The sequence below is a fragment of the Miniopterus natalensis genome, chromosome 3, assembly GCF_054644295.1.
Source record: "Miniopterus natalensis isolate mMinNat1 chromosome 3, mMinNat1.hap1, whole genome shotgun sequence".
Lineage (NCBI taxonomy): Eukaryota > Metazoa > Chordata > Mammalia > Chiroptera > Miniopteridae > Miniopterus > Miniopterus natalensis.
This window is the reverse complement of record NC_142083.1, coordinates 67,627,619-67,652,233: the sequence shown is the minus strand read 5'-3', so window position 1 is coordinate 67,652,233 and position 24,615 is coordinate 67,627,619. Positions and strand designations below refer to the sequence as shown.

The following is a 24,615-nucleotide window of genomic DNA, read 5'->3' as shown; positions in this document are numbered from 1 at the left end:
GAGTCACAATCGGTCCGCCCCCACCCCCAATTCTCGCCCCTAGCGCCCTCCCCACCTCCCGACTTCCCGCCTCTCCAGGGCTGGTGACCTAATAGCATTTTTCTTCATGCATATTTTGGCGTCGCCCCATGGCCTGGCTGCCTTCGCCTGTCTGAGTCTTTTGAAATTCCTGCATGTTCGCCCCAGATTAAACCGAGCGTGTCTCAGGATGTGTGTTCCGTTTTTGTTCTTTCCCCTTAACTCTCCCTGTGCAACGTGTCTGGGGGGAGGAGGGCTGGCCTGGGAGGGGAGGGAGGGGCAGAGGCGAGGAGCTGTCCCCTTGCACGTTTCCAATCGCATTACGTGAACAAATAGCGGAGGGGTGGCCAGGCCAGAACGGCTTGTGTAACTTTGCAAACGTGCCAGAAAGTTTAAAATCTCTCCTCCTTCCTTCACTCCAGACACTGCCGGCTCGCCGGGCCGCCGCGCCGCTCCCCGCCGCCTCCAGAGCGCTGGGAAAGCGGAGAGAGGCGGGTGCCACGTCCCAGCAGCCGCCTCCTGGAGAAGGGTCAGCAGCCCACCCTCGGCGCTGCGCGGTGGGGACTACGTACCGGCGCTCCACCGCCTCCCGGGTTGAAGATTTCTCCCTTCCTCACTTGATTTCCGTCCCGTTTCTCTTTCCTCCGATCGTCCTCCCTCAGCGGGGGCGACCCGGGGACGGAGAGATGCGCTTCGCCTGGCCCGCGCTCCTGCTGGGGCCGCTGCAGCTCTGCACGCTCCTGCGCTGCGCCGCGCCCGCCGCCGGCCAGCAGCAGCCCCCTCGCGAGCCCGCGGCGGCGCCCGGCGCCTGGAGCCAGCGGATCCAATGGGAGAACAACGGGCAGGTGTTCAGCCTGCTGAGCCTGGGCTCGCAGTACCAGCCGCAGCGCCGGCGCGACCCGAGCGCCGCCGCCCCGGGCGCCGCCAGCGCTGCCGCCCAGCAGCCGCGCACGCCGATCCTGCTGCTCCGCAACAACCGCACCGCGGCGCCCCGGGCGCGCGCCGCCGCCTCGTCGGGAGCCGCCGGGGGTCGCGCCAGGCCGGCCGCCCGCCACTGGTTCCAAGCTGGTTACTCGTCGTCGGGGGCCGGCGGGGCCGGCGACTCCGGCGCCTCGCGCGCAAGTAACCGGACCGCGCCGGCGGAGCGTCCGGCGCTCAGCAACTTGAGGCCGCCCAGCCGCGTGGACGGCATGGTGGGCGACGACCCGTACAACCCTTACAAGTACTCCGACGACAACCCCTATTACAATTACTACGACACGTACGAAAGGCCCCGGCCTGGGAGCAGGTACCGGCCTGGCTATGGCACCGGCTACTTCCAGTACGGTAAGCACCCCAAGTCACCGGAACCACCCGCGCACCCCTTTTCCCAACGTGGCTGGTGGCTCCCCGACGTGGCTGCCAGGGCGCGGCAGGCCCCAGTCCCCGCAGACCCTCCCCTCCCCCTGCGCCTGCAGAGGCAGCCCTGGAATCTGGTGCAAACCGCGCGCCTGGCCCCTCCTGCTTCCTTTCCACATCGCTTTGCAGCCGGCGGCATCCCCCGTGCTCCTGCTACCCGCAGCCCCACGGCCACACAGCAGTCCGTTGGATAAAGGTTGAGAAATCAGGGACATGGAGAGCCCAGGAGCCAGGGTAGGGGGCGCAAGGCTGTCTCACTGCTATGCCCATCGTCTGCTGACGTTTAGGTCTCCCGGACCTGGTGCCGGATCCCTATTACATCCAGGCGTCCACATACGTGCAAAAGATGTCCATGTACAACCTGAGGTGCGCTGCGGAGGAAAACTGCTTGGCCAGGTACGAGCTGGGGTATCAGCGGCCCACTGCCCAGTCTTGGTTCCGGAGGGGGGCTGATCAGGTGTCTGGTTCTGACTATTCTTGTTCCTACAGACAAGAGTTAGGAAGTTGTACAAGAGCTGGGAAGTAGGACCTGATCTCCTAGGCATGCTGACCTGGAGGGAGAGTTAAAAGTTTGAAGATTCTGTTGGTTCTCTCTTTCAAACTGCAGCACAAATCAGGGAGATGGAGCAAACCCTTCTCTTGGGGTGGGGTGGGGGATCTTGTGTTCGTTTTTCCAACTTTGGAGCCAACTGTTTCCAATAGCTTTCCGTTAAACAACTAACTGTTCAATAATGTGGAAAAAATACTGTAATGGAAGAGCTTGTTTAATACACCCTTACAAGACTGGGGGCTAATTTACCAGTGTGGAAACCCCTCACTGGCGAAGTTGAAGTTTTCTCCTTTTGTTTGAATCCATAACTAACTTAGTTATTTGGGTATTACTTCAGCCAGAAGAAGACCATGAGCAAGAGGTTTGTTTTTCCATCAGTCCTAAAATAAAATCATAGCAATTTTGGGAATGGATTTCTCTGAGGTTGCTGCCGGGAAGCCAGCAGAGGGAGCTAAAGGACGTTTTGCTAGGTCTCAAAATTTTTTTACAGTGTAACATAAGGTCATCAATAGTATTTGAACGCATATAACACAAAACATATTAGAGGGAACAGAGTCATGTTTATTTGTATATTTCTTCCACTCTGACCCATTATAACTGTCAGGCTAAAGGAAGGGAAGAAATCGAAGCTCATCATTTTCATTCTTGAGTCCTGGCGTCCCTCACACCATTCACTCCCTATGTTGTTATAGCAATGCTGTTGTTTTACAGGTAGTGAAGTTACAGAATTATTTGTCTAATCTCGTGTACTCTTTTAGAGTTATTTTCCCACTTTACATCTTAGTTAATTGTTCCCGAAATGTATTGTTTGCTCTGGCCGGTGTGGCTCAGTTGGTTGGGCAACATCCCATGCACTGAAAGAGATGTACTGTTAAATTCAAAGTTCTTAAGTAAATATGGGTGGTTTTTTTTTTTTAACCTGGGATAATTTCTGCCTCAGTTTCATTCATTCATATGGTTAAACTTGAATTGATTATAAATACATAGTTTACTTATCACACTGCAAAAAATTTATTTTGTTTTTGTTGATTTCAGAGAGAGAGAGAGAGAGAAACATCAATGATGAGAGTCACTGATCGGCTGCCTCCTGCACGCCCCCTACTGGGGATGAGTCTGAAACCCAGGCTCATGTGCCCTGACCGGGAATCGAACCTTGACCTCCTGGTTCATAGATCATGCTTAACCACTGAGCCATGCTGGCTGGGCTCACAGGTAAAAATTTTAATGCTAATTTTATTGTTTTTATATTTAAACTGAGGATTTCCATAGTTGTCATTCATTCACCCATTCAACACATATTCAGAGCTCTGGCTGCTCTCCAGGCACTCTCCTAGGATCTAGAGATTCAGCAGTAATAAGCTGGGAACCCATAGTCTAGTTGGGGGAGGGTGGGAGAGAGTCACCATTATACACTGGAAAGGCTTTGCTTATAGTTTTGTCTTTAGTTAATATTATGTAAAGATAATAATGTTTCTTTTTTTCAAAACGGCAGCTCAGCATACAGGGCTGATGTCAGAGACTATGATCACAGGGTGCTGCTGAGATTTCCCCAAAGAGTAAAAAATCAAGGAACATCAGATTTCTTACCAAGTCGACCACGATATTCCTGGGAATGGCACAGTTGTCACCAGTAAGTGGATGGGCCTCCTTGGGACTTCTGAGTTGGTCTTTCAGTTTTCAAATGATTCCTACACAAAGGCAGAAAATTGCTGTTATTTATATTTAGAATTTTTCTCTATGTAATCTGACATAATCAATGGTGTCTGTCTTTAGGATAATACATCAGTTACCAGATCCTGTTATTTTTTAAATTAGAAACTCTAAATCCAGCTTATTAAAATTGTTGACAGGATACAGCAGTTGGCTCCACTGGAATTTTATTTACTCTAATATATTGCAAGTAAGATTTATTAAAATGTCCACTGCAGACAAGATCATTTATAGTTAGTATTTCATAAAGACCACAAATTATTATCAAAAGGGTTCAGATACCTTTCCCAAAGAAAGGTGTATATGATATACCCCATGAGCTGAGAAGGACCTATCTCCATCTTTGAAAATACCTATATCAATACAACTTCGCCTGTTCTGTCTTAAATGTAAAGGTTTTCATATTATTCTGTAATTTGCCTGGATGAACTGCCCAGGTGTTTACTGCCAGAAAGCCCAGATGTGTGCCCTTAAACGCTCTGCAGTTCAAGCCATTTCCTCTTGTTCTTTTCTTAATGTGAGATGGACAACTCAGCACCTTCATGAAATGGTAACAATAGATATGAGCACCTAATTTGCTGATAAAATAGATTTATTTCCAAATAAAAATTTATGTTAGTTAAATAATAATGGTGGATAAAACATGCCATTTTTCCCTTTTGCATTTTAGTAATGATTTTAAATCTATGAGAATTCAAATTTTTAAAACCTCATAGAAACCTCCCAAGAGTCGTGTGCTCCTCTTTTTTGGAATGAAACATCACTAGTGGCAGCCAAGAGAAATAGACTAGAGAACATATGGCAAGTTTCACTTATACACAGAAATTTGTATTTAATATTCAAAGAAAAAACAGATATAATAGCAAAGTGAAGTACTCAAAATAGGTCTTTTATTACCCAAGTAGCAAAGTTAAAAGCTTACAAATTATTATTATTTTTTTAAATCCTCACCTGAGGATATTTTTCCCATTGCTTGTTCAGAGAGTGGAAGGGAGAGAGAGAAAGAGAGGAGAGAAACGTCGATGTGAGAGAGACACATCGATTGGTCGCCTCCTGCATGTGCCCTGACCAGGGCCGGGGATCGAGCCTGCAACTGAGGTACATGCCCTTGGCCGGAATCAGATCCAGGACCCTTCAGTCCACAGGTCGGTGCTCTAACCACTGAGCAAAACTGGCAAGGGCAAAAACTTACAATTTTTGATAGACTTCTGACCCTCCGTGGGGTGGGAGGGAATCATGCATGAATGTGGCTTTAAGAAGATAAACTTTATCTCAATTGTAATGTGCAAACAAATGCGTGAGGCAGCGGGAAGTCATCTAAAGTTCCCATTGCTTTTCCTCTGTATGTCACTGACCACCGTCCCTGTGTTTGTGGCACATTAGACATTACCACAGCATGGATGAATTCAGCCACTACGACCTGCTTGATGCCAACACCCAGAGGAGAGTGGCTGAAGGCCACAAAGCAAGCTTCTGTCTTGAGGACACATCCTGTGACTATGGCTACCACAGGCGATTTGCATGTACTGCACACACGCAGGTAGGTTGGCATCATCAAATCAGGAATCTGCAGGCTTCAGAGAGAAAACAAAGTGGTCTTCTATTTTCCTTCCTCCCACCTGTTCTTTTACAAACTTTCATTTAGGGGGTCATTACTGAGAAAAGAAAGTGATGGCTTGATGACCCCAATTATTTTTAAAGTATTTCATCATTACAGAAGGTCACTGCAGACTCATTATATTCCACAATCAAAAGAGGCACGCTACTCTCTGAAAAACTCTGAATGGTTTCCAATATCTGCACTCGTTCTGTATTCTTTAACAGGCTTGGTAAGTAACTATAGAAAATATACCTGTTTCCCCACCTGCAAAACCATTCCTTCCCCCCACCTAGTAAGCTAAAAATAGGACACCCAGTGATTGTGGTTAGCAAAAGGAGAGAAAATAGGTTTCTTAAAAAGCACTTTTAAAAACTGTCTCTTTTAATCATGCAAATAAGAGCAGAAGGATACAATTTCTTTCTTCACGTACATATATTTAAGCCTACAGTATAATTGATGTCAGATGTTCTTTGGGTGGATTTTTAAAAATCGTGCTGAACTAAGCAGTTTGTGTGTCTTATAACGGGAAAATCTGTGTCAGTTCAAAGCCATGCCAGTATTTCCATCAGAAATTCTAATTTGTAAAAGGACATTATAATTTCACTCAGCCAAAATCTTGGCAAGGAGTAGTGAATGTATGTGACTCAGGGCACAAAGGGATCAGCAGCTGGCACCTGGGGAAGCAAATTCCAGGGCTGTGGCGGGAAGTTTTTGGTGACCTAAATGACCGTTGCTTCTTTCCCTGAGCTTAGAACATCATAGCAGTTGGAGGGGGGAGGTTCAATTCCATGTGCCCTGAAGCAGCACTTATTCTTTAAGTAAAAGATGTAACCTACCTGCACATTACAGATAGGAGTGTATAGAAATTCCCTTTTCACTCAGTGATCTCTGAGTCCCACAGCACCTGCCTGTGCAGGGACCTGGAGTTTATTCTCAGTGCCTTTTAGAAAGAGGCACTGTGGACAGCCCACTGCTGAAACACTTGACTCTAGGACCATAGGTATTTGTAGCGCTTCCAGTCCCCAATGCTTGGAATAACTCCACTTCATTTTATATGGTAGCTTTCCTGCTAATCATCCTCCATTTGTGTCCTATTTAACTGTTATCTGCCAGGCCTTGGATTACAAATGATTTAAGTTTTTGTGTTTTTCACTTAGGTGTTTCATTTAAAGGAACAAGTATTTCTCACAAAGCCCCAATGTTGACTTAGGTTAGTTGTATTATAATGTTGATAAAGTGTATTCAAATATAAAACTAGATATAACTTCCTTATGTGTATACGTATACTTTCATATAACTTAGACAACAAACTTGCATATTAAATGTATACGAAACTAGAAATTATCATATTAACCTCATTCATCTAATGTAATGAACAGTTGTGTTTTGCTAAAACCAAATAGCTAATTTAGACATCCTCAGGTAAGGTCCTACATTTAATCTGTTTTTAAAGCATGACTTTGAATATATGAAATACCTGTTTGCTTAATGGCCTTAAAAACTCCCATATCTGCTTGCTAGTTCAAATAATCAGAGCTCATACTTAATTTCTGCTAGCTGAGTTATCCTACAGGACCAATTTCAGCATTCTTTAAAGCTCTTTTGTTCACTTGAAAGTAAGATAAACATTGTAGCATGATTTGGACCTGTAGCAAAGAGCTATCTAATCTAATGAATCCCTTATAACATAAATTTAGTGGTAGCAGTAGCAACAATAATAAAAGCTAACATTTATTAAGTATTTATTATGTGCCAGAATCAGAATAATATGCTGGGATCGGAAACAAAAAAATCTTGTTATATATTTACTCCTCAACATACTGTCAACATGTTGCTATGAATCAAGGTGTGTATATGGTTCTCACTGCTATGGATGGTGCAGGTACTTTTGAGTGTAGCCTGTCTGTGCTATGTTGTGTGCTGTACAAGAGCACAATTCTTTCTCTTTCTTCCCAAATCAGGTTATAGCCAAACCAGCACTGGTAGGACACACTTAGATGATTTTGTCATCTCTTTGGTGACCAAGGTGATCTTAAGCACCAAAGCAATTTTGAGTGCTGAAATTAAATGGCAGTATTGAGTTAAAATGATTCTAGCATGTGCTTTTTAATTTAGATTACCATTAGAACGAAAATACAACAGTAAAGCTTCTCACTAAGAACTAATGGAATCAAGAATATACCTACAGACTTCAATTTGAATAAACTTCTCCAGACTACAACTTTCTGCAGAGAAAGGACCATATCTAATTGGTATTCTCCTCTCAGCCTGCAGAAGTCACTTATTTTACTTATTTACATGAATACCTTAGCAAGTGGAGTGAGGTAGGATTCATACATTGGGACGTACATTCATCCCTTTAACGCGACAAGATATTTCAGTGACTATACGAGAGAGAGTACAGTGTGGTGGTTAAGATCAGAGACTGGATCTGATGGCCTGAACTCAAAACCAACTCAGCCACTTCCTCAGCCACTTATAGCCTTCCACGAGTAATTTGACTTTACTGCGCCTCAGATTCCTTATTTGTAAAATGAGGATAATACCAGCACCTACCTCATGCAGTTCTGGGAACTGAATTTATGTATGTAACATGTTTAAAATGATTCCTGGCATGGAATACACTGTTACTGTTAGCTATTCAAAAGTGCAGTCATAGACCCTGCCCTTGGGGAGCTTACGACTTGTAGTAAGAGATGTTTTTATATAGTACGATTATAATTCAGAGCATAAAAGGATGGACACTATAAAAGCTATACACACAAGAAAGTATCATGGGCAGAGCACAGGAAGGTAATTTCCAAAAGGGGGAGCTGGGGAAGGTTGTACTGAGAGGAGGACATTCGAGCTAAATTGACTATGACATGACCTTTATTCTTGAACTGGTGATGGTCGAGAATTTTGGTGGAGGCCTATTTTGTCACTTAAGATTGTATTTGTCACTGGTGACCTATGACACTTTTAAGAAGCTAGATGTACTATTACTTATATTAGTCCTGTATTTTATTTTAGCTGGAGGTGCTATAAGGGTGAGTAATATATACTTCTCAAGGGAGAGGCAATATAAGTATAGTTTTATGTCAGACTCTTGTAAGTACTAACTTAAAATTTAATTTGCAAATAATAAGCATATTCTTTAGCATACTCTAACCATACACCATCTTTTTAAATTTTTTACTTTGTTTTAGGGGTTGAGTCCTGGTTGTTACGATACTTACAATGCAGACATAGACTGCCAGTGGATCGATATTACAGATGTAGCGCCTGGAAACTACATTCTAAAGGTAGAGACCTTTAAAAATATGTACCTGTCGTTTATCTCCATTGTAATCCAATAGATCTCTTCCTCTGGATTCAAATGTTAAATAATCATGGCCCTGAAAGCAATGATACAGCTTCTAGAACTATTTCTAAATGATCTTAGATGAAAAAATTTATTTTAAAGAACTGGAGGGGAAAATATATAACCTCTCCCCAAAACGTCTCCAAAGTTGAACCACTTGCTTAAGTTCACCCTGTGCTAGCCCTGTGAAAATAGGAAGAAATTAACCAGTAAACACTGCTGATGAAATCTGAAACTTGGATGATGTTTGTGTTGCCTAGGTCAGCGTGAACCCCAGCTACCTGGTGCCCGAGTCGGACTATTCCAACAATGTCGTGCGCTGTGACATTCGCTACACAGGACATCATGCGTATGCCTCGGGCTGCACAATTTCACCGTGAGTCTTACTTGCCTAGCTAAGTGGTACTCTTTCCCAAAGCACTGTAGTTCATCGACAGGCATGACCCAGGATGTGTCTGCTGCTATCACTAGTGCGGCCTCCTTGTAAGCTGGATCAAGGAAGGGTAGGAAATGGTAGCATCTGCACTGTCATGTCATGAGAGCTGATTTTTTTTTAGGCATGCTAGAGAAAGGGGAATGTGCTCTGGTTTTTAGCATCGTAATGCTTAGACGTACACACAGAATACATTGTGTACCGAAAAAGCCTGTGTGGAGACTGAGTATGTAAAATATGCAATATGCAATGTGGGCGACCTTGTGGGAGCCCAAATGGGTGGGTTTCCTGCTGCTGCCAAATAGTCCATGAAAGGGCTCTGAAGAAATTCCTAGAGTTCTTCAAAGTTCATGCTGAGAAATCACGGCCTTAAAGAATGCAACCTAAGGGATCAGACTGCCTGCTCTGTAGAGACTGAGAGTTCACATATTTGAGTTCTAGAACAAGTCCTAGGGGAATATTCCGCAAAAGAAGGGATGTGTGGAGGTGCTTCATAAGTTTCTTAGTTCTGAAACCCTTCTTTGAATGAAATCTTAGATAGAATCCCAGCACATTAATATCAACAGGGGTGGTGTGTTGATGAAAGTACTTAGAGAAAGCTGGGTAGATTTTCTGCTTGTCTGATCCCTTAAGCACTGCCTGCTTTAGTGTTGCTGGGTTACAGATTCTAGCTGCACATGCCACCTGTGAGTGACACTTCCCAAACAGTAAGAACACAACTACAGTAATACTGAACTTCACTCGTCAGCTTTGCTTTGACGTTGGAGAGGACTCTAGGTCATGTGGAAAGGTATAACAGGTACACGAGAAGCTTACAATTAATAGAAGTTTCTCCCTGATGTACAAACCACAACAGTGGTTGACCACACATGAACCTGTAGTTTGTAGGTTTCCCCAAGACCACCAAACCCTGGTTGTGCAGGTCCTGCTGTACACCTGGGCTCCTGGCTAGGGGAAAATGGGGGTTAAAGCAGCCCATGCTCTATTCACAGAGCCAGGCACTGTGGCTTGGGCTGCACGCACCTTGCAGGAGTGCCTTTTCCTCACTCCCATAAAAGGAGCAAAGTCTGTGCTTGACAAGTGTCATCACAGCATTAAAAATAAATGAAACTCATAACAGCAAAGAGACAGTGCTGAAAAAATGATAACAAAATATATATTCTTCTGAACATGCCCACAATACAGGAAACCTGGATGGGTTTATGACCCACATTGTATAGAGCTAATCAGAGTATAACTGCAAATCCCCAGAACATCAGCGTAATTTGAGCTAAAATAAAGATAAGTGGGTTAACTAATTCCTCTTAATTTTTATAATTCCTTAATTTATTCACACATTCTCTACTTATTCCCCATGCTCTCACATTTGCACTTATGTATTTATTGAGATCTTACACTAGATCTTAGAGAGTAATGCAGAGATAAAGAAGGTTCCTGACATGTATTTGCTCCCTTGTAGACTAATTATAATAATTCCAATTCATTACTTAATGAATCTTGGTTTAATGTTTGTCTTCTGCTCTACTCTGTCATGGCCGGGACCTAGCTTCTTGTCTACTGTATACCCATCCCCAGGAACAGGTCTTCCATCAGGCAGCCTCTAATTCAGCACTTGATTAATAGATTAATTACCCTCTCTTTAGGAATTTAGAATTGAGAGGGTGAGAGAAATACATACATAACTGTAATAGAGAAACAGTCTGAAAAGTTCCATGAGGGATCAAATAAAATGCAGTGGATCCAGAGCCTCTGTTATAAGCTAGGTACAACCGCTGACCCTCCTCTAGGAATAGGTCTAGAGAGGTGACTCTGTTGTTGCACAGATTGTGTCTTGCTTTTCATCAGTAGAATCCATTGAATTGGATGTTGCCAGATATTTTGAGCAAATAAAAATTGTTATATTGCTCCAGCCTAGAGTTGCCTTTTTTTTTAAACCAGTTGCCACTAATTGTAACTAAACTGCAAGACTGGGTGAGGTAGAATTTTAACAATAATTGATCAGGTGAAAATATGAAAAAGTGTAATGGACCCATAGTTAGTGATTCATAACAAGACCACACTTACCCATGAGTGGAAAATAAAGGGAGAAGTGCAGAAACCTTGGCTGAGGGGGAAGCCTTCACCCTCGGATGACCCTCTTACATTCTGACTTGCACTTCGGCCTCAGTTCAGAGGAAGGACAACGTGCCTCGGCTGAGTCAGGAGTGGCCTTAGGACAGCGTTGGGATCGGGCCTGGAAGGCTGAGGAGGGAGGCCTGCCCTGGGCGTTAGGCAGAGCGTCTCGGAGGCCTCAGCATCGCCGCACCTACATGGCAGGGAGAGGCTGCAGGACGCTCAGGAAAGCAAGCGTTTGGGTCTGGCTAACACCGTTCCGTGGGGAAGAGTGAGGCAGGAAGGATGGAGAGGCAGCTGCACCCAGGCGAGGGAGGCCCGACGGCACGCTGCAAGGCTGAGCTTGGTTTTGGAGGCCACCGAGCCTGTCTGTCTCGGGCGGGGAGTGTGCCTGGCCTAAAGTTACCTGGTCAGGCCGGTGACCCTAAGCAGCGCTGGGTGTGATTCCCTCGGTAAAGTTGTACTTGTTTAACTCTTACAGACATGTCCCTCTCGGGTCACTGATGTTTGTGACCGTAATGAAATATTTGAGGGCATTCCATTGGTGGAACAAACCACCCGGTTAGGAAGCGTCTGCCTTGGACGTACCCTCTTCCCCGCACCTTCCTCACTGAACAGAGCACGCAGACCTGGCGACTGGGGCCGAGGTCAGGTCGACGAGGCCACAATGAAGTTCTCTCCTCACAGACAGTGCTGGCTGGACATGTATGGCTACGATTTGGACTCAGTGCATCCTTCCTTCCTTTACATGGGGATCTGTGGCCACACTGTACACACAGTGATGCTGATCACTGGCTCTGACCCGGTGTCCGGCCGGTCAGTGCCTCGCGGTGCGCCCAGGGTCGGGCTGGGAAGGACTAACCCGCCGGAGGCGCCACGCGCCTGCCTGGTGCGCTCGAGGGCGGCTGCTGGCCTGAGGAGCCCCGCTGACTCTGGTAGTTTCCGGGGGCGATCCTTTTAACTATAAACATAGGCATACGCTTTCTGCCACTGACACAGTTACTTTCTTTAAATCAGTGTTAAAATCAAGTACTGGCCCTGGCTGGGTAGCTCAGTTGGTTAGACCGTCGTCCTGATACGCCAAGGTTATGGGTTCGATCCACGGTCAGAATTAACCAATGAGTGGAACAAGAAATCGCTCTCTCTCTCCCTCTCTCAAATCAATAAAATAAATAAAAAAATAAACCAAGTATTAAGGGATAATTTAAGAAGGTGACTTGCTTAGGTGGAGGGAAAACGACACCTCAGTTTTTTAAAAGATTGACTTCAAACTTGTCTACTGTATTCGTTTATAATATTACCAGGTTAATAACTTGTCTTATTTTGTTTTTTAATATAGGTATTAAAAAGCAAGCCAAGACTCCCAATGGATAAATCAGTGCCTGGTGTTCTGAAGTGGGGAAAAATAGATTAACTTCAGTAGGATTTATGTGCTTTGAAAAAGAGAACAGAAAACAACAAAGGAATTTTTGTTTGGACCTTTTTATAACTAAGCACAAAACTGGATTTTGAACATTTAAATTGACATTATTTGGAAAAACTTTAATATTATTATTCACATTATTTTGTGAATTAACATATTTCAATTCTGTAGCTGGCACACTTGGCTCTTTCAAAGAAATCCAAATTTCTTAAGCGCTTTTTCAAATCATAATACAGAAAGGAAAACCATATTTCAATGAATGAGCCAAAATTAGTTTGAACTGGGAATTTTCTGAAGTGCTGTCACTTCAGTGAACCACCGTAAGAACTGGCTTATATATGTCCTGGCATAGGTTACTTTAGAAACGGGGCTCCTACTGTTTAAATAGGTATGGACACATTTGGTGCTGAGGAAGGAATAAACACATTACCATTGGTGTCAAGAAATATTACTATATAGCAGAGAAATGGCAGTATATGTATTCAGATAGTTACATCCCTATATAAAATTTATGTTTACATTGTTAAATTAGTAGGTAAACTACTTTCTTTCTGTCAAGTGTACAATTTCATTCTGACTTAAGTCAGCTTTTGTTTTGGAACAAATTAAGTAATTGAGCTGCCCAACCGTTCCCTGACATTTGTTGATACTCCCCTCTAATCTTTAATTTTCCTACGGGCAGAGGCCTTTTAAGTGGCATCTTTAAACTACCATTTTGGGGACTGGTATACATAGGACAGCTGTGTCAATGGGAAGTTATTCTGATGACAAATGTGGTACATTCAAAGATAATGCATAATTAAGTATATTTAAGTATTAGCCAAAAAAATTTCTTAGTGACATCAAATAAAATCATACGGACAAGTCCCTCAAACCACAACTGTCTCAAATACTTTTAAAAAATTAATGAAAAAATCTTAGAATTTTTCTAATTTTCTACATGTTTTAAAAAATGTTCAGCTCTAAAAAGAAGAATGCTAAAAACTTTTAAGTTATTCAGAATAGATGACATAATATGTATAGATACAGGAACCTTATCCTACGTCATCCAGGAATCAGTCATACATGTTTGTGTATGTGTGTGCATGTCTGAAATATAATCCAATTAGCAAAGCACACAGCATTACATACTTGAGGGGTTGGTGAATAAGGGAGGAAAAAAATACTTTCGGCAACACCAAGGAGTGTGCTGCATGATGAGACAGCTGTGATTTTATTTTAAACTGTGAAAGTATGTGCCACAACCGAATTTGGAGATTTTCTCTTTTTCCTAGATTCAAAAGGTGCAGAAAGAAATCAAGTTACATTTTTTTAGTGGTGCTTAAGCAGAAGTTTTCCTATGATAACCAGTATTAAAATCTCAAGTAAGGTATTTCAAGTGCCAGGACACATTAGGTAGAATTAAAAAATGAGTGAGCATCCCCGCCATGGAGTTGTAAGGTCAACACCATTCTGCACTCATTGGGTGCCTAGCACGGTAAGAGGGGCTAGAGATGGACAGTCATCAAGGGAGGACAACAGAGGGCCACACGACCCACATCCGCCAGGGCACATACTTACTGATAGAGAATACAGACAGCTTAATAGAGATCCAGAACTTTCATTGAGCTAGTATCTGAGCTATGGGATAGCTTCTTTGATGTACCTCTTTGCCTTAAATTGCTTTTTAGTTTTAAGATTACAAAATGATCCTTTCTTTTAAGTTGTAATCTTTTCAAATATTTTAACATGCTTTTTAAAAAAACAAAAAACTACTGTCAGTATTAATACTGAGCCAGACTGGCATCTACAGATTTAGGTTCTATAGTTTCATCAAGATTCTCACCCCTGTATTAAAAGCTAGCCAATATCATGGCCATTGGATACATATGAGACGACACATATGCTATCATTCATTCGGCCCTCCATCTGTCTGTCCATCCATCATCATTTGAGGGCCTAATATATGCCAGGCACTCACATGCTAGGCATTGGAATATAAAAAAGATTGTCTCTACCCTCAATTATGTATTAAAAATGTCATTATCACCCATTAGGTTCACTTTATTTCATTTTTAACAGCTGTAAGTACATGTCTAAAAAAATTTATTTTGAGCACTATTTTTCATGACCATATTTTATTTTAAAAATAAGTTAAAAATTAATAGTTATATGCATGTATGTGTTACTAATAATTAAAAATGTGTTTCCAATCCCTGAAATGTCTGCCTTTTAAATATAAAATGTACTATTTGGTTGATTTGGGGGGAAAAAAGTTTCAAATAGGAGACTAAAGATTCTCACTCATTCCTTATGTAAACATTCTTCCCCCTCCAACATCCCTAAACACTCCCAGATAACTCACAATATTGATTTAACACTCAGTATTTTTGAACCTCAAGGGGCCTCTTCTCTGAATAACCACAGAAAATGACGAGCTGGTAAAAATTATACATTAATAAAATAAGCAATCTAGCCTTACAAACTCTACATTAAAAAAATTAAATAGAAAGTAGAAATGATACAAAGAATGCTGAGTAGCGAAAAGAGACTGGCTTTTAAACTAATAAAGACTGTGAAAAAAAATAGGCTAAACAGGAAAATAATTTAGTGAGTCTTCTCTATGTCATTTTCGTGGCCTCGTAATTATTCACACCATAGTCTGGATTAGAGATGTCCTGATCCTGGAGGCTAGGATTCAGTCTCCCAACAGTACCAGAACATGTGAATCCACAACTTGCCTCTTTCTAGGAAATCTTTATATTTTTACATAATAAATGCATTCACAATTTCAGTCACTAGGCATTATTTATAATAATGAACAATAATTTTTTTTTCTTTGAAACCTCATAGAATAATCACATCTAAACATGCCGAATATTTGGATTCCAGAGGAAATGCAGTTCATTAAAATTATCACGGCACTGAGAATTCACCTTTAGCAAATCATGTGAAAATAAAGAATTTCTGCTCAGAAGATACCTTTTTTAACAATAACTTGTTCTGATACTAACAGTATAGTAACTGATAAGTAAAAAATTACCCTTTTTCTATATTTTTTATATTTAGAGTTCATATTCACAATTAATATATTCAAACAACAGCTATATTTCATTTCTAGCTACCGAAAGTCCTGGGCCACTTTTAAACACTTAAGCATTTCATTTATCCTTTAAACTAAAATGGTGCTGAATTACTTCAACTTGAATGTAAAATGTGTTGTCTTAGTTCACAGGATATAAACATTTAATTAATATATAGCTGCTTGCTACTAACTACATGACATGTCACTTGGTATTGTAGTATTTTTAATGAAGTTTTAGTGTCTTCCAAAGTTTTCAGGAATCCTATTTGTAAAACATCTCTAACTTTTTTGAGGAGCTCTTATTTTAAATGACCAGACACTGGCTTTATATTCTTCTTTACACTCTCCCATTCTTTCATTGTACGCCTATACTATGAGTGCAAAATTATATAAAAATGCCTCGAATAAATGATTTCAAGTACCTATAGTGGTCATTTGTTGTTACATATAAATAAATGATATAAATTTCATTTTAGGTTAAAATCTTATAGCCATGTATATGATTGGTGGTTTTGCTTAGTTGCCTTTTGTATTAACAAACTGTTTAATAAGCTCACATGACTTGAAACTTGTCTATGATGGATAAATAACCTAGCTGATGTTTTAAAAAAGAAACTATCATACTTGAACGGATCCTCGCTTTTGTCACCATTACCAGTCACTTCAGGGACACAGAGCAGGCACTGTGAGAACAACCACACTCTGTTTCAATTAGGATTTATAAGAAATATGCATAAGCATACATACACTCAGGGGACACATCCAACTCAAGTTACAAACTATATAAAGAGAAACATTGCTATCACAGAAATCCTTATTTAAACGTGTCCCAGATTAGCCTGGAAACTGGTAACCAGAGAGAATAGACCTGACCCAAACTGTGGAAAAGTGTTTTTTGGGGGAGAATTGACAAAATTAACACACAAAACAATTCACCTTTAAAGAGCTCTTGCAGGTGAAACAGATGTAGGCTTGTGGCTGGCAGTTTGCAGATTTGCGTTGTAGAATATTGGTGATAACTGAAACCACCAAAATCCTGCTTTCCTAGCCTGCTCAAGGTGGAGTATCTGAATACGCTTTCCTTATTAACACAAAAGATGATTTCCTTTGTTCCATCAGTGTTCAGTATTTTAAGCACTGTTCATCATTAGCTTATTAACCAAAGACGAGAGCACAGGTCACTCCTTTTTGTCAGAACACTTGACTGCCTTGTGCTACTTATTTATTAATATTTCTAATCCTTGCCACAGATGTTATCAACACACAGTTTGAATAAATCACTTCCATTGTAAAAATTTGCAGCTTAAATTTAAACAAAGTTCATGAACCATACCTCTTTTTAATTTGAATACGTAACTCTATGGTGGATATTCACAATACATATGCCATGTTCAAAGATTCTGAGAAGTCCTGTAGTAAAGAAACCACTTTATCTTCAGTGTTTCTCAGATTTGTTTTGCCATAAATCTCTTTTTAATAGCACTTACTATGCTGTTAAACTGTCTTTTTCATGAAAAACTCTGGGACATGCCACATTAAGTAATTATCAGTTCATAAAAATGAGATTATTTGCAAATTACTTAAAACAAATATATGACAGGGGCAGCATTTGAGTGGTAGGAGACATGAAACCCATCAATTTACTGCCTGCCTTGCTTCCTAAAAACTGCATGATTAGGTCAAACAGATGTAGAATGATCCTTTCAATGGATCTTTCAATCTCTAAACCATGTTTTATTTTAGAAGGAAATATAGACCTGTCTTATTTGTCAGAGAACTTGAACACTTTTAGGTACCTTTTATGAAAATCTCTCCTCTCCCAAACATTATTTGTTGATAACACTGAGGGTAAACCAATCATTTTCTTCATGATTCATTCATTTTGCATATCTGAAATTATTTTATGTTAAATATAATAGTATAATTTATGTAAATTTGAAACAAATCTTAGCACTTCTCAGAGTGGGGAGGAAAAAATAGGATTAGATACGAATGACTTGAAAGGATATATGCATGTATTTACAATTTGTTGCTAATAACTTGCTGCTTAACTATAGGTTATAAGTACCAACTTTGGAGAGAGAAAAAAAAGAACCACAAAACCAAAAGTTGAACCAGCAATACAATAACCAAGACTATGCCAAGGTCACTGTTAGAAGTACAATATTGCTAGTTCCCAATTTATTTACATACCAAGGCAAACCAGAGTTCATGACACAACTGTACATAATAGGGGTTAAGGACCAGTGTAATGATAGCACCTGATAAGAGACAACTCCTTTTTAGAAAAAATAAATCAAATAATGTTGGATCTTTATTGCACGAATATCTTACTGAACTAATGTATAAATTTGGAGCCTGAAAAATTTGGAACAAGCATTATCAACCAGTTATTTGCAAACTAGTGAATTATACCATTGTCATACAGCAAATATTAGAGCCAACCATTTTCAGTTATTACAATGCCATTCTTTTTTTAGAGGTATGATAGTAGAGAAACAAAACTTTTATAACAATCTATAGTTGGGTTGTTGTGATCACTTCACTTTTGTTTTGGGACTCTTTGGTTTCTGGTAATAGGAATATACTTAAACTTATTTGGTCCAAAGAGAAATGTATGGGTTCATGAATTCAAATGGGAAAGGCAAAGGTAGGGCTGCCCAGGAGCAGATGGAACCAGGAAATCAAACACCGTCAATGTTCTTGCTGTCTCTTCTCTGGGTATCAACTTCCTTCTTTCAGGTTAGTTTTTCCATGAGGATGGAAACTTTGTCGCCTGTAGATCTTAGGACACACTTACACAGCTTGTTGACCAGAAAGAAAATGGCATTAACTTGTAGCTCAAGTCTGAAAAATGTAGGGGAAGGCATTTCATAGGCTCGGGCTGAGTCATGTGTCATCCAGGACTCGGTCACTGTGGATACCACGATAGGTCCAGGGAGTCAAGGGCTCTTCCTTATTCAATCACAGACGTCAAGGAGACAGGGTCAAGTCAAGGAGACAGGGTCAAGTAAGAGAATGGCTACTTCCAGCCAAATCACATGGGTGCATTTTGGCTTTATATGTAGGTGTGAGGGGAAAGTGGCGGAAAGGAAAATGATTCTCCAGAGCAAGGGTGTGAGTTATCATGGATATTTTCAATGAGAAGATTACTGGGAGCCAACAATCCACCTACTTATGTTCAGCAAAAAGATTCATAAAATCACCTATATCATCCACCTCAGAACCTTTCCTTCCAAGCTGCTCATCCACCCAATTTCTGTTACGAGAATCCCATATTCTCAGAATCAAGGGGCTGACTTTTTCACAAGAAAGACATAATGCCACCTTCTTCTCCCTTTCAACACTATTCCTCTCCTCTACTGACAGGTCTAAGCAGCTTTCTCCCTCCCACCCCACCTCCAGTGTTTCATGAAGTCTTAGTAGGGCATTTCAGAAGGGAAGCTCATCCTTACAGGTGAGAGAAGATCCCAGTTCCTTCTAATTCAACCAGTCACACTGGAGTTGCAAAAAGGAGGGTCAATCCAAAAAGAAAAAGGGAAAAGAACTTGAGAAAGAGCCTCCAATTTTTATTCCTCTAATTGCTACCCATTCCCACTGCTCCCCTCTACCATCCATCCACCTACCCTGTTCTTTATCTTTGACCATTGGTGAGAGACTCCCTCTAGAAGGAGTGCCCTGGGGGAGGGGGCACTGCACTCTTTATTTCTTAGTTACATTGTGCTTTTAACCCATTACAATCCCTGCAGAGTGGGTGCAGTTCAATGGTAGAGTAAGGGGGCAGGGAAAACCTCAGAGAAAAGCACAGCAAGGTACTAGTGTTCTGTAAGAACTGCAGAGGCAAATGAGAGGCTAGGGTGAGAGTAACGAGTAGTCAGTATACCCGTCCCACTCCCAATATTCTCTCTTGATGTTCTCACTGTTTCTTTTAATCTAGGTATAGAAATATGTACATGTGGTTACGCTAGGGTGAGGAGATAGCAGTATATAGGTATGATAACTCATCCCAGAGGTTTTGGAATCTGAGCCCGAGAGCATCAGTAACTGTTAAATTTGCTTTACAGAGAGATCTAAGAGGATGAGGTCAGACAGATGGGATGGAAACATACAGGTGGCGCAACTTCTTCACTAACTTAGGCAACCTGCTCTCTGGAAAATGACCTATGAAGCCAAGACTTCCTCCAAGGCGAGGCTGACCAGAGATGCCTTTTGGTCCATAGGGAGTTATCCTGCTAGTCTTTCAGAGTTTGAGAAGGCTCATCAGGAGCTAGGCACACATAACTTTACTCCCTGTACCTTCTCCCCAGTTTTCTCAGGGGGATACATCTGAATATTAGAGACATGGAAAAAAATGACATTCTTCTTGCCCCTCTCCTCACGTAGGCATTTCACAACTTAGCTACAGGAGGCCCTCTGGAATTCCTTCTCTCTCAGTGATCAACAAGAGGCCAATGTGAGTGCTTTAACCTCAGACATTGGTCTCATTTGAATCTGTCAGAAAAAAAAAAAATCTAAGAGTGCACTTTGCCCTATCACAATATTTAGGATCTCCAAACAAAACACACACACTTCCATCCCGGTGACCCTAAAACTATTTACGTTGGTTGTCATCACTGAGGTAACTACTAAGGTGACAGTTCCTGAATATCATCAAATATCTAGTTGGTATGCAAATTTCACCAATTGTCTTATAATCTTTTCCCTACTTTTAAAGTTGGTTTGTTTGAATCAGGATTAAACAAGGACCACACATTGACTTTGGTTATTATGTGCTTTAAGTCTTTAAAAAAAATTTCCTTTTATCATTTTTGACTTGGTATTAATGTATGTGAAACAATAGGTATTTTAATAGAGTATCTATTATCTTGCAGAATGTTTCACATTCTGGATTTGTACATTTTAACCTGGTAGTGTTATTTAATACATTATTCTATTCCTTGTATTTCCTATAAAAAATCAGATCTAGAGACTTTACCAGATATAAGTTAGGTTTGTTTTGGAAGAGCAAGAAGACCTAATAAGTGGTGATGTGTCCTTCATAATTGTGTCACATGAGGAAGCCCAGGATACCTCTAGTTGTCTCCCAGCGGTGTTAAGAATGAACAGTGGGTACACTGTTGTCAGTTGGATTCACTCACTATAAAACCCCCTATCAGATTTTCACCTACTCATTTTAGCAGCCATTAATGATCACTGCTAGATCCATTATCAATGATCAAAAGTGATTTTTTTTTAAAAGAACTGAGAGTATTTCATAGTGCTTTTTGATTTGAACTGAACTATTTGTTTCTTTCATTAATGTACTTCATTAAATTAAACAACATTTAATATGAAACTTGATAATTGACCTTTTTTCCCCCCTTTAGTAATCTGAGATAGTTCTGGAACCTTATAAAAGACATTCAAGGTGCTGAGTTCTTTTCATAAGAAAAGCCAAAATGTTGTTTTTGGAGCTGTTTTTGTCATGTGCATGTGTATTTTTCTCCCATTATTGTAAAATGTAATTTTAACCTTACAAAAATGATCTGTTGATTTGAAATATCATGGGAACACTTTGACCTAGAACATTTTCAAAGAGGTTGGTTACTGGAAATAAAAGCTAAGGACACTTTACACAAGCACATAGCTTTCTTCTTCCTCAGCTTTTCCAATTTCAAATTTGGTTTCTCAATTTCTTGTCAATTTCAAGAACCCTAGCTGACATCCAAGGTTTACTTTATCAGGCCCCAATTCCCACTTCATGGCTTCATATCCTACCATTTTTATATATTCTCACCTAGGGCCCAACCAGACAACTGTCTGCTTCCCTTAGACCTCGTATATCTCCAGGGGTAAAGTAGTTCCCTCTAAACACACAGGGACTTTCCCTCTCTGAGCACCTACTATTACTAAGCACTGTTCAAGTTTGGGGCATGGCAGAGAAAAAACAGTCTATGCATTCACAAAACTTATATTCCAGATGTGGTGACTGACAACCATATAACTATATATGTCATATATGATGAATGTCACAGAAGAAAAATCCAGCAGGGAGGAAGCAGCTATAACCAGCTGATGTTTTCCAAGGGTGGTCAGAGAAGCTCTCCCTAAGAAGATGGCATATGCACAGAGACTGTAAAACTGAGGGACAGACCCTCGCAGATATCAAAGTGGATAACATGAATTCAAGCACTAAAGTAAGTAACTAGGCATTAATAATGCAATTATAGTGCCTAAAAATCTTTAAAATTTTGATGGGCCTGAAAACCTCTCCTTATCACAGGTAGTGCCTATGATAAAATAAAAATTCAAAAGTTCACCCCATTTCAGACAGGAGCTAAGTTGGTTGTTGTTAGTATATGTGAAGACCATGAACTTCTGTACACAATTCAGGCCTAAGCTGACAATGAATATTCATACCATGTTTAGTTTAAAAAATAAACACAAATAACCTTCTTCCCTTCATTGACCCTCTTAGTTTTGGCTGTTTTTACTGAAAAACATCCTTTTAATTTTATCCTGAAAACAACATGGAGAATGACTTTCTTTCACAACAAGTTTTCCCTTGAAGAGAAACACATGTTCAAAGAACAAACAACATTCCAGTATCTGACTTAAGGCTACTTAATTTCAGCAAGATGATGTCATACTTAGGCTACTAAATATTCCTGTACATACTATTTCTTCTGCAGTTCTATAATTTAGGCCTATTCATGGAAGCAGACCCATCACTTTATGCAATTAGAGAAAATAAAGAGAATGTGTTTGAAGTACAAATACTTCCCAGGTAACAAATAATTTCTAAAAGTAATCAAAATTAATATCCCAACATATTTTTTAAAATAAAATTTAAAAGATAATTTTAAATTTTCTTTATAAAAACAAAAATGATATAAAAATAGCCAAGAAAACTTTGAGAAAAAAAATAAAAGAGTGAAACAGGCTACTAGGTATCTAAAGAAAAAGCCAGGCTATAATAACTTGAAAATGTAGTACTGGATCAGAGAAATAGATAAGTGTAAAAGAGAAAGAGCCTAGAAACATTCCATGATTATATGGTGACATTTCAAATCAGTAGGGAAAGGATAACCCAACTACTCAAAAATAGCATTAGAACAATATTCATTTTGGAAAAAATAGTTAGATCTTCATTGCATAACATACATGTATTAGAATAACCCTAGCTGCAGTAACAGATAAACACCCTAAATCTCAGTCACTTAATCAGGCACTCACTGATTTCTTGCTCATGTAAAGTTCAATAGGTGGTTGTATAGAGTTGGGGGATCTTCTCCATGCAATCACGCAGGAATCCTGGCTGATAGGAACTTCACCATCTTCAAAATTTATCTTTCAAGGTTGCCCAGGATGTTGACAATTAGCTGGAAAACAAGGGAAGAAATATGGGAGACTGTTTGGAAAATGTTGTGGGGCAGGTGAAAATCATGTAATCATTTTTACCCATATTCTACTGGCCAGCATTTGTCTAACTTCAAGGAGGCTGGGAATTATAATTTAGCCAGGTACCTAAGGAAAAGAAGAAACAGATTCAGTGAACACTTAATACAGTTTTTAACACAGTATGCCCTTTTGTTTACCAAGTATCCTACCACACCTAGAGCACATTCCTTCTCTCCACAAGTGAGACGATCAAAAATTCTACCTAGTTATTGCAACCAGCTCAAAGTCCAAGAGCTCTGAATATGTCTCTTTCAGGTTCAGTGACACTTGTACTAACAACACAAGTTATAGAAACCTCTCTACTGCCACCTGGCCCAACATACTATGTTGAAGCAAGGACAGGGGATTTGTAATAAAAACTGCCATTTGGAGAGGAAACATGGAAGACACACAGAGGCACTGGTTGATCTGGCAGGCATTCTGAGGTCCCTGTGATCTGGCAGTGAGAACATCTTAATTTGAACTTTGCTATGTGGAAGGAACTACGTATTTTATGTTCTCCACAGCTCTGGATCTACCCTTATGCAGGTTCTCTTTTGTTCATTATCCCATTTGAAATAAATGATGGGGGTTGTGCCCTCCTTGGGGTCCTTTACAGTTTTTCTAACTCATATGTTCCCTGAGCAAGCTTGGGAGCCTCCAAAATACCTTTAATGACAGAACATCTGAAGGCTGCTGAAGTGCAGGCTTGCAATTCCGTTGCCATTACAAAATAAGCAGATTATTGTTTTTGAGGGAAAGCTATCTCTATTCAGTTACATATGCTAGTAGCATTTCCCAAAGTTCTTTCCTAAATATAATTCTCAAGCCTGCTTTATTTCCCCCTCCTTTGCCCCATGCCTTATAACTATCACGTTTAGGAGGAAATGCCACACGTTTACCCAGGTCTGTGCTGGAGCCAGAAGCGTTAATGGACCTCTATGCATAATCTCTTATCATCAGGGATTGGCTACTTTTCATCCTTCTACTTTTTGTTTTTTCATGCTGGCAAATTAAAAAAATTATTGCCACACCCCATTTCTTTTTGTCTATCACCTTGTTGAATGTAGGTAGTAACAATCAACATTCATGACCTACATTCCATTTTCCAACCTCTTTCCAAAGAGCGATGAGTTCCACATGTGACCCACAATCCAATGGCAAATAAGCATTTTAAAATGAGCATTTTGTGACTGCATGACACAAATCTTGTTTTCTACCCCTGGATATTAGCTTTCATCTTGACTGTCTGCTGGCCCAATACCTTGTATTTGGGATTTCTGTTATAGTGGCATCCTTCCTCTAGCACCAATTTCTGCATCAGAGTAACAATACCTGTTTTATTTTTTAAAATCCCCAATTCTCTTTGGTTTAACACAATATTTTTTTGATGATAACTTAAGTCCACTTAGGTTCCCAGGTGGATGGCTGTTTCTTCATTTTAAAAACAGGGTTTTCTAATGTCTCCCTGGGAACTGACATCCAGCTGAGGGACGAGAGAGTGGAGGACAGAAAAGGATTTTATGGGCCAGACCTGGAAATGGT

At 40.6% G+C, this 24,615-nt stretch overlaps 1 protein-coding gene and 1 long non-coding RNA gene across 2 annotated transcripts; one reads left to right on the top strand and one right to left on the bottom strand.

Annotated features, from left to right (window-relative positions):
- Positions 1-335: 335 nt before the first annotated feature.
- On the top strand, positions 336-16,074 carry LOX (lysyl oxidase). Its single transcript, XM_016217803.2, has 7 exons — positions 336-1,344; positions 1,704-1,812; positions 3,459-3,596; positions 5,060-5,216; positions 8,465-8,560; positions 8,880-8,995; positions 12,504-16,074. The coding sequence occupies exons 1-7, from the start codon at positions 705-707 to the stop codon at positions 12,508-12,510; spliced, it is 1,263 nt and encodes a 420-aa protein (XP_016073289.2). The 5' UTR covers positions 336-704; the 3' UTR covers positions 12,511-16,074.
- LOC107540922 (uncharacterized) lies at positions 3,136-23,887 on the bottom strand. The gene is made up of 3 exons (XR_001603566.2): positions 23,092-23,887; positions 22,867-23,012; positions 3,136-3,654 (listed from the first exon to the last, which is right to left on the bottom strand). It is a non-coding gene; the product is annotated as an uncharacterized LOC107540922 (long non-coding RNA).
- Between the last annotated feature and the right edge of the window lie 728 nt (positions 23,888-24,615).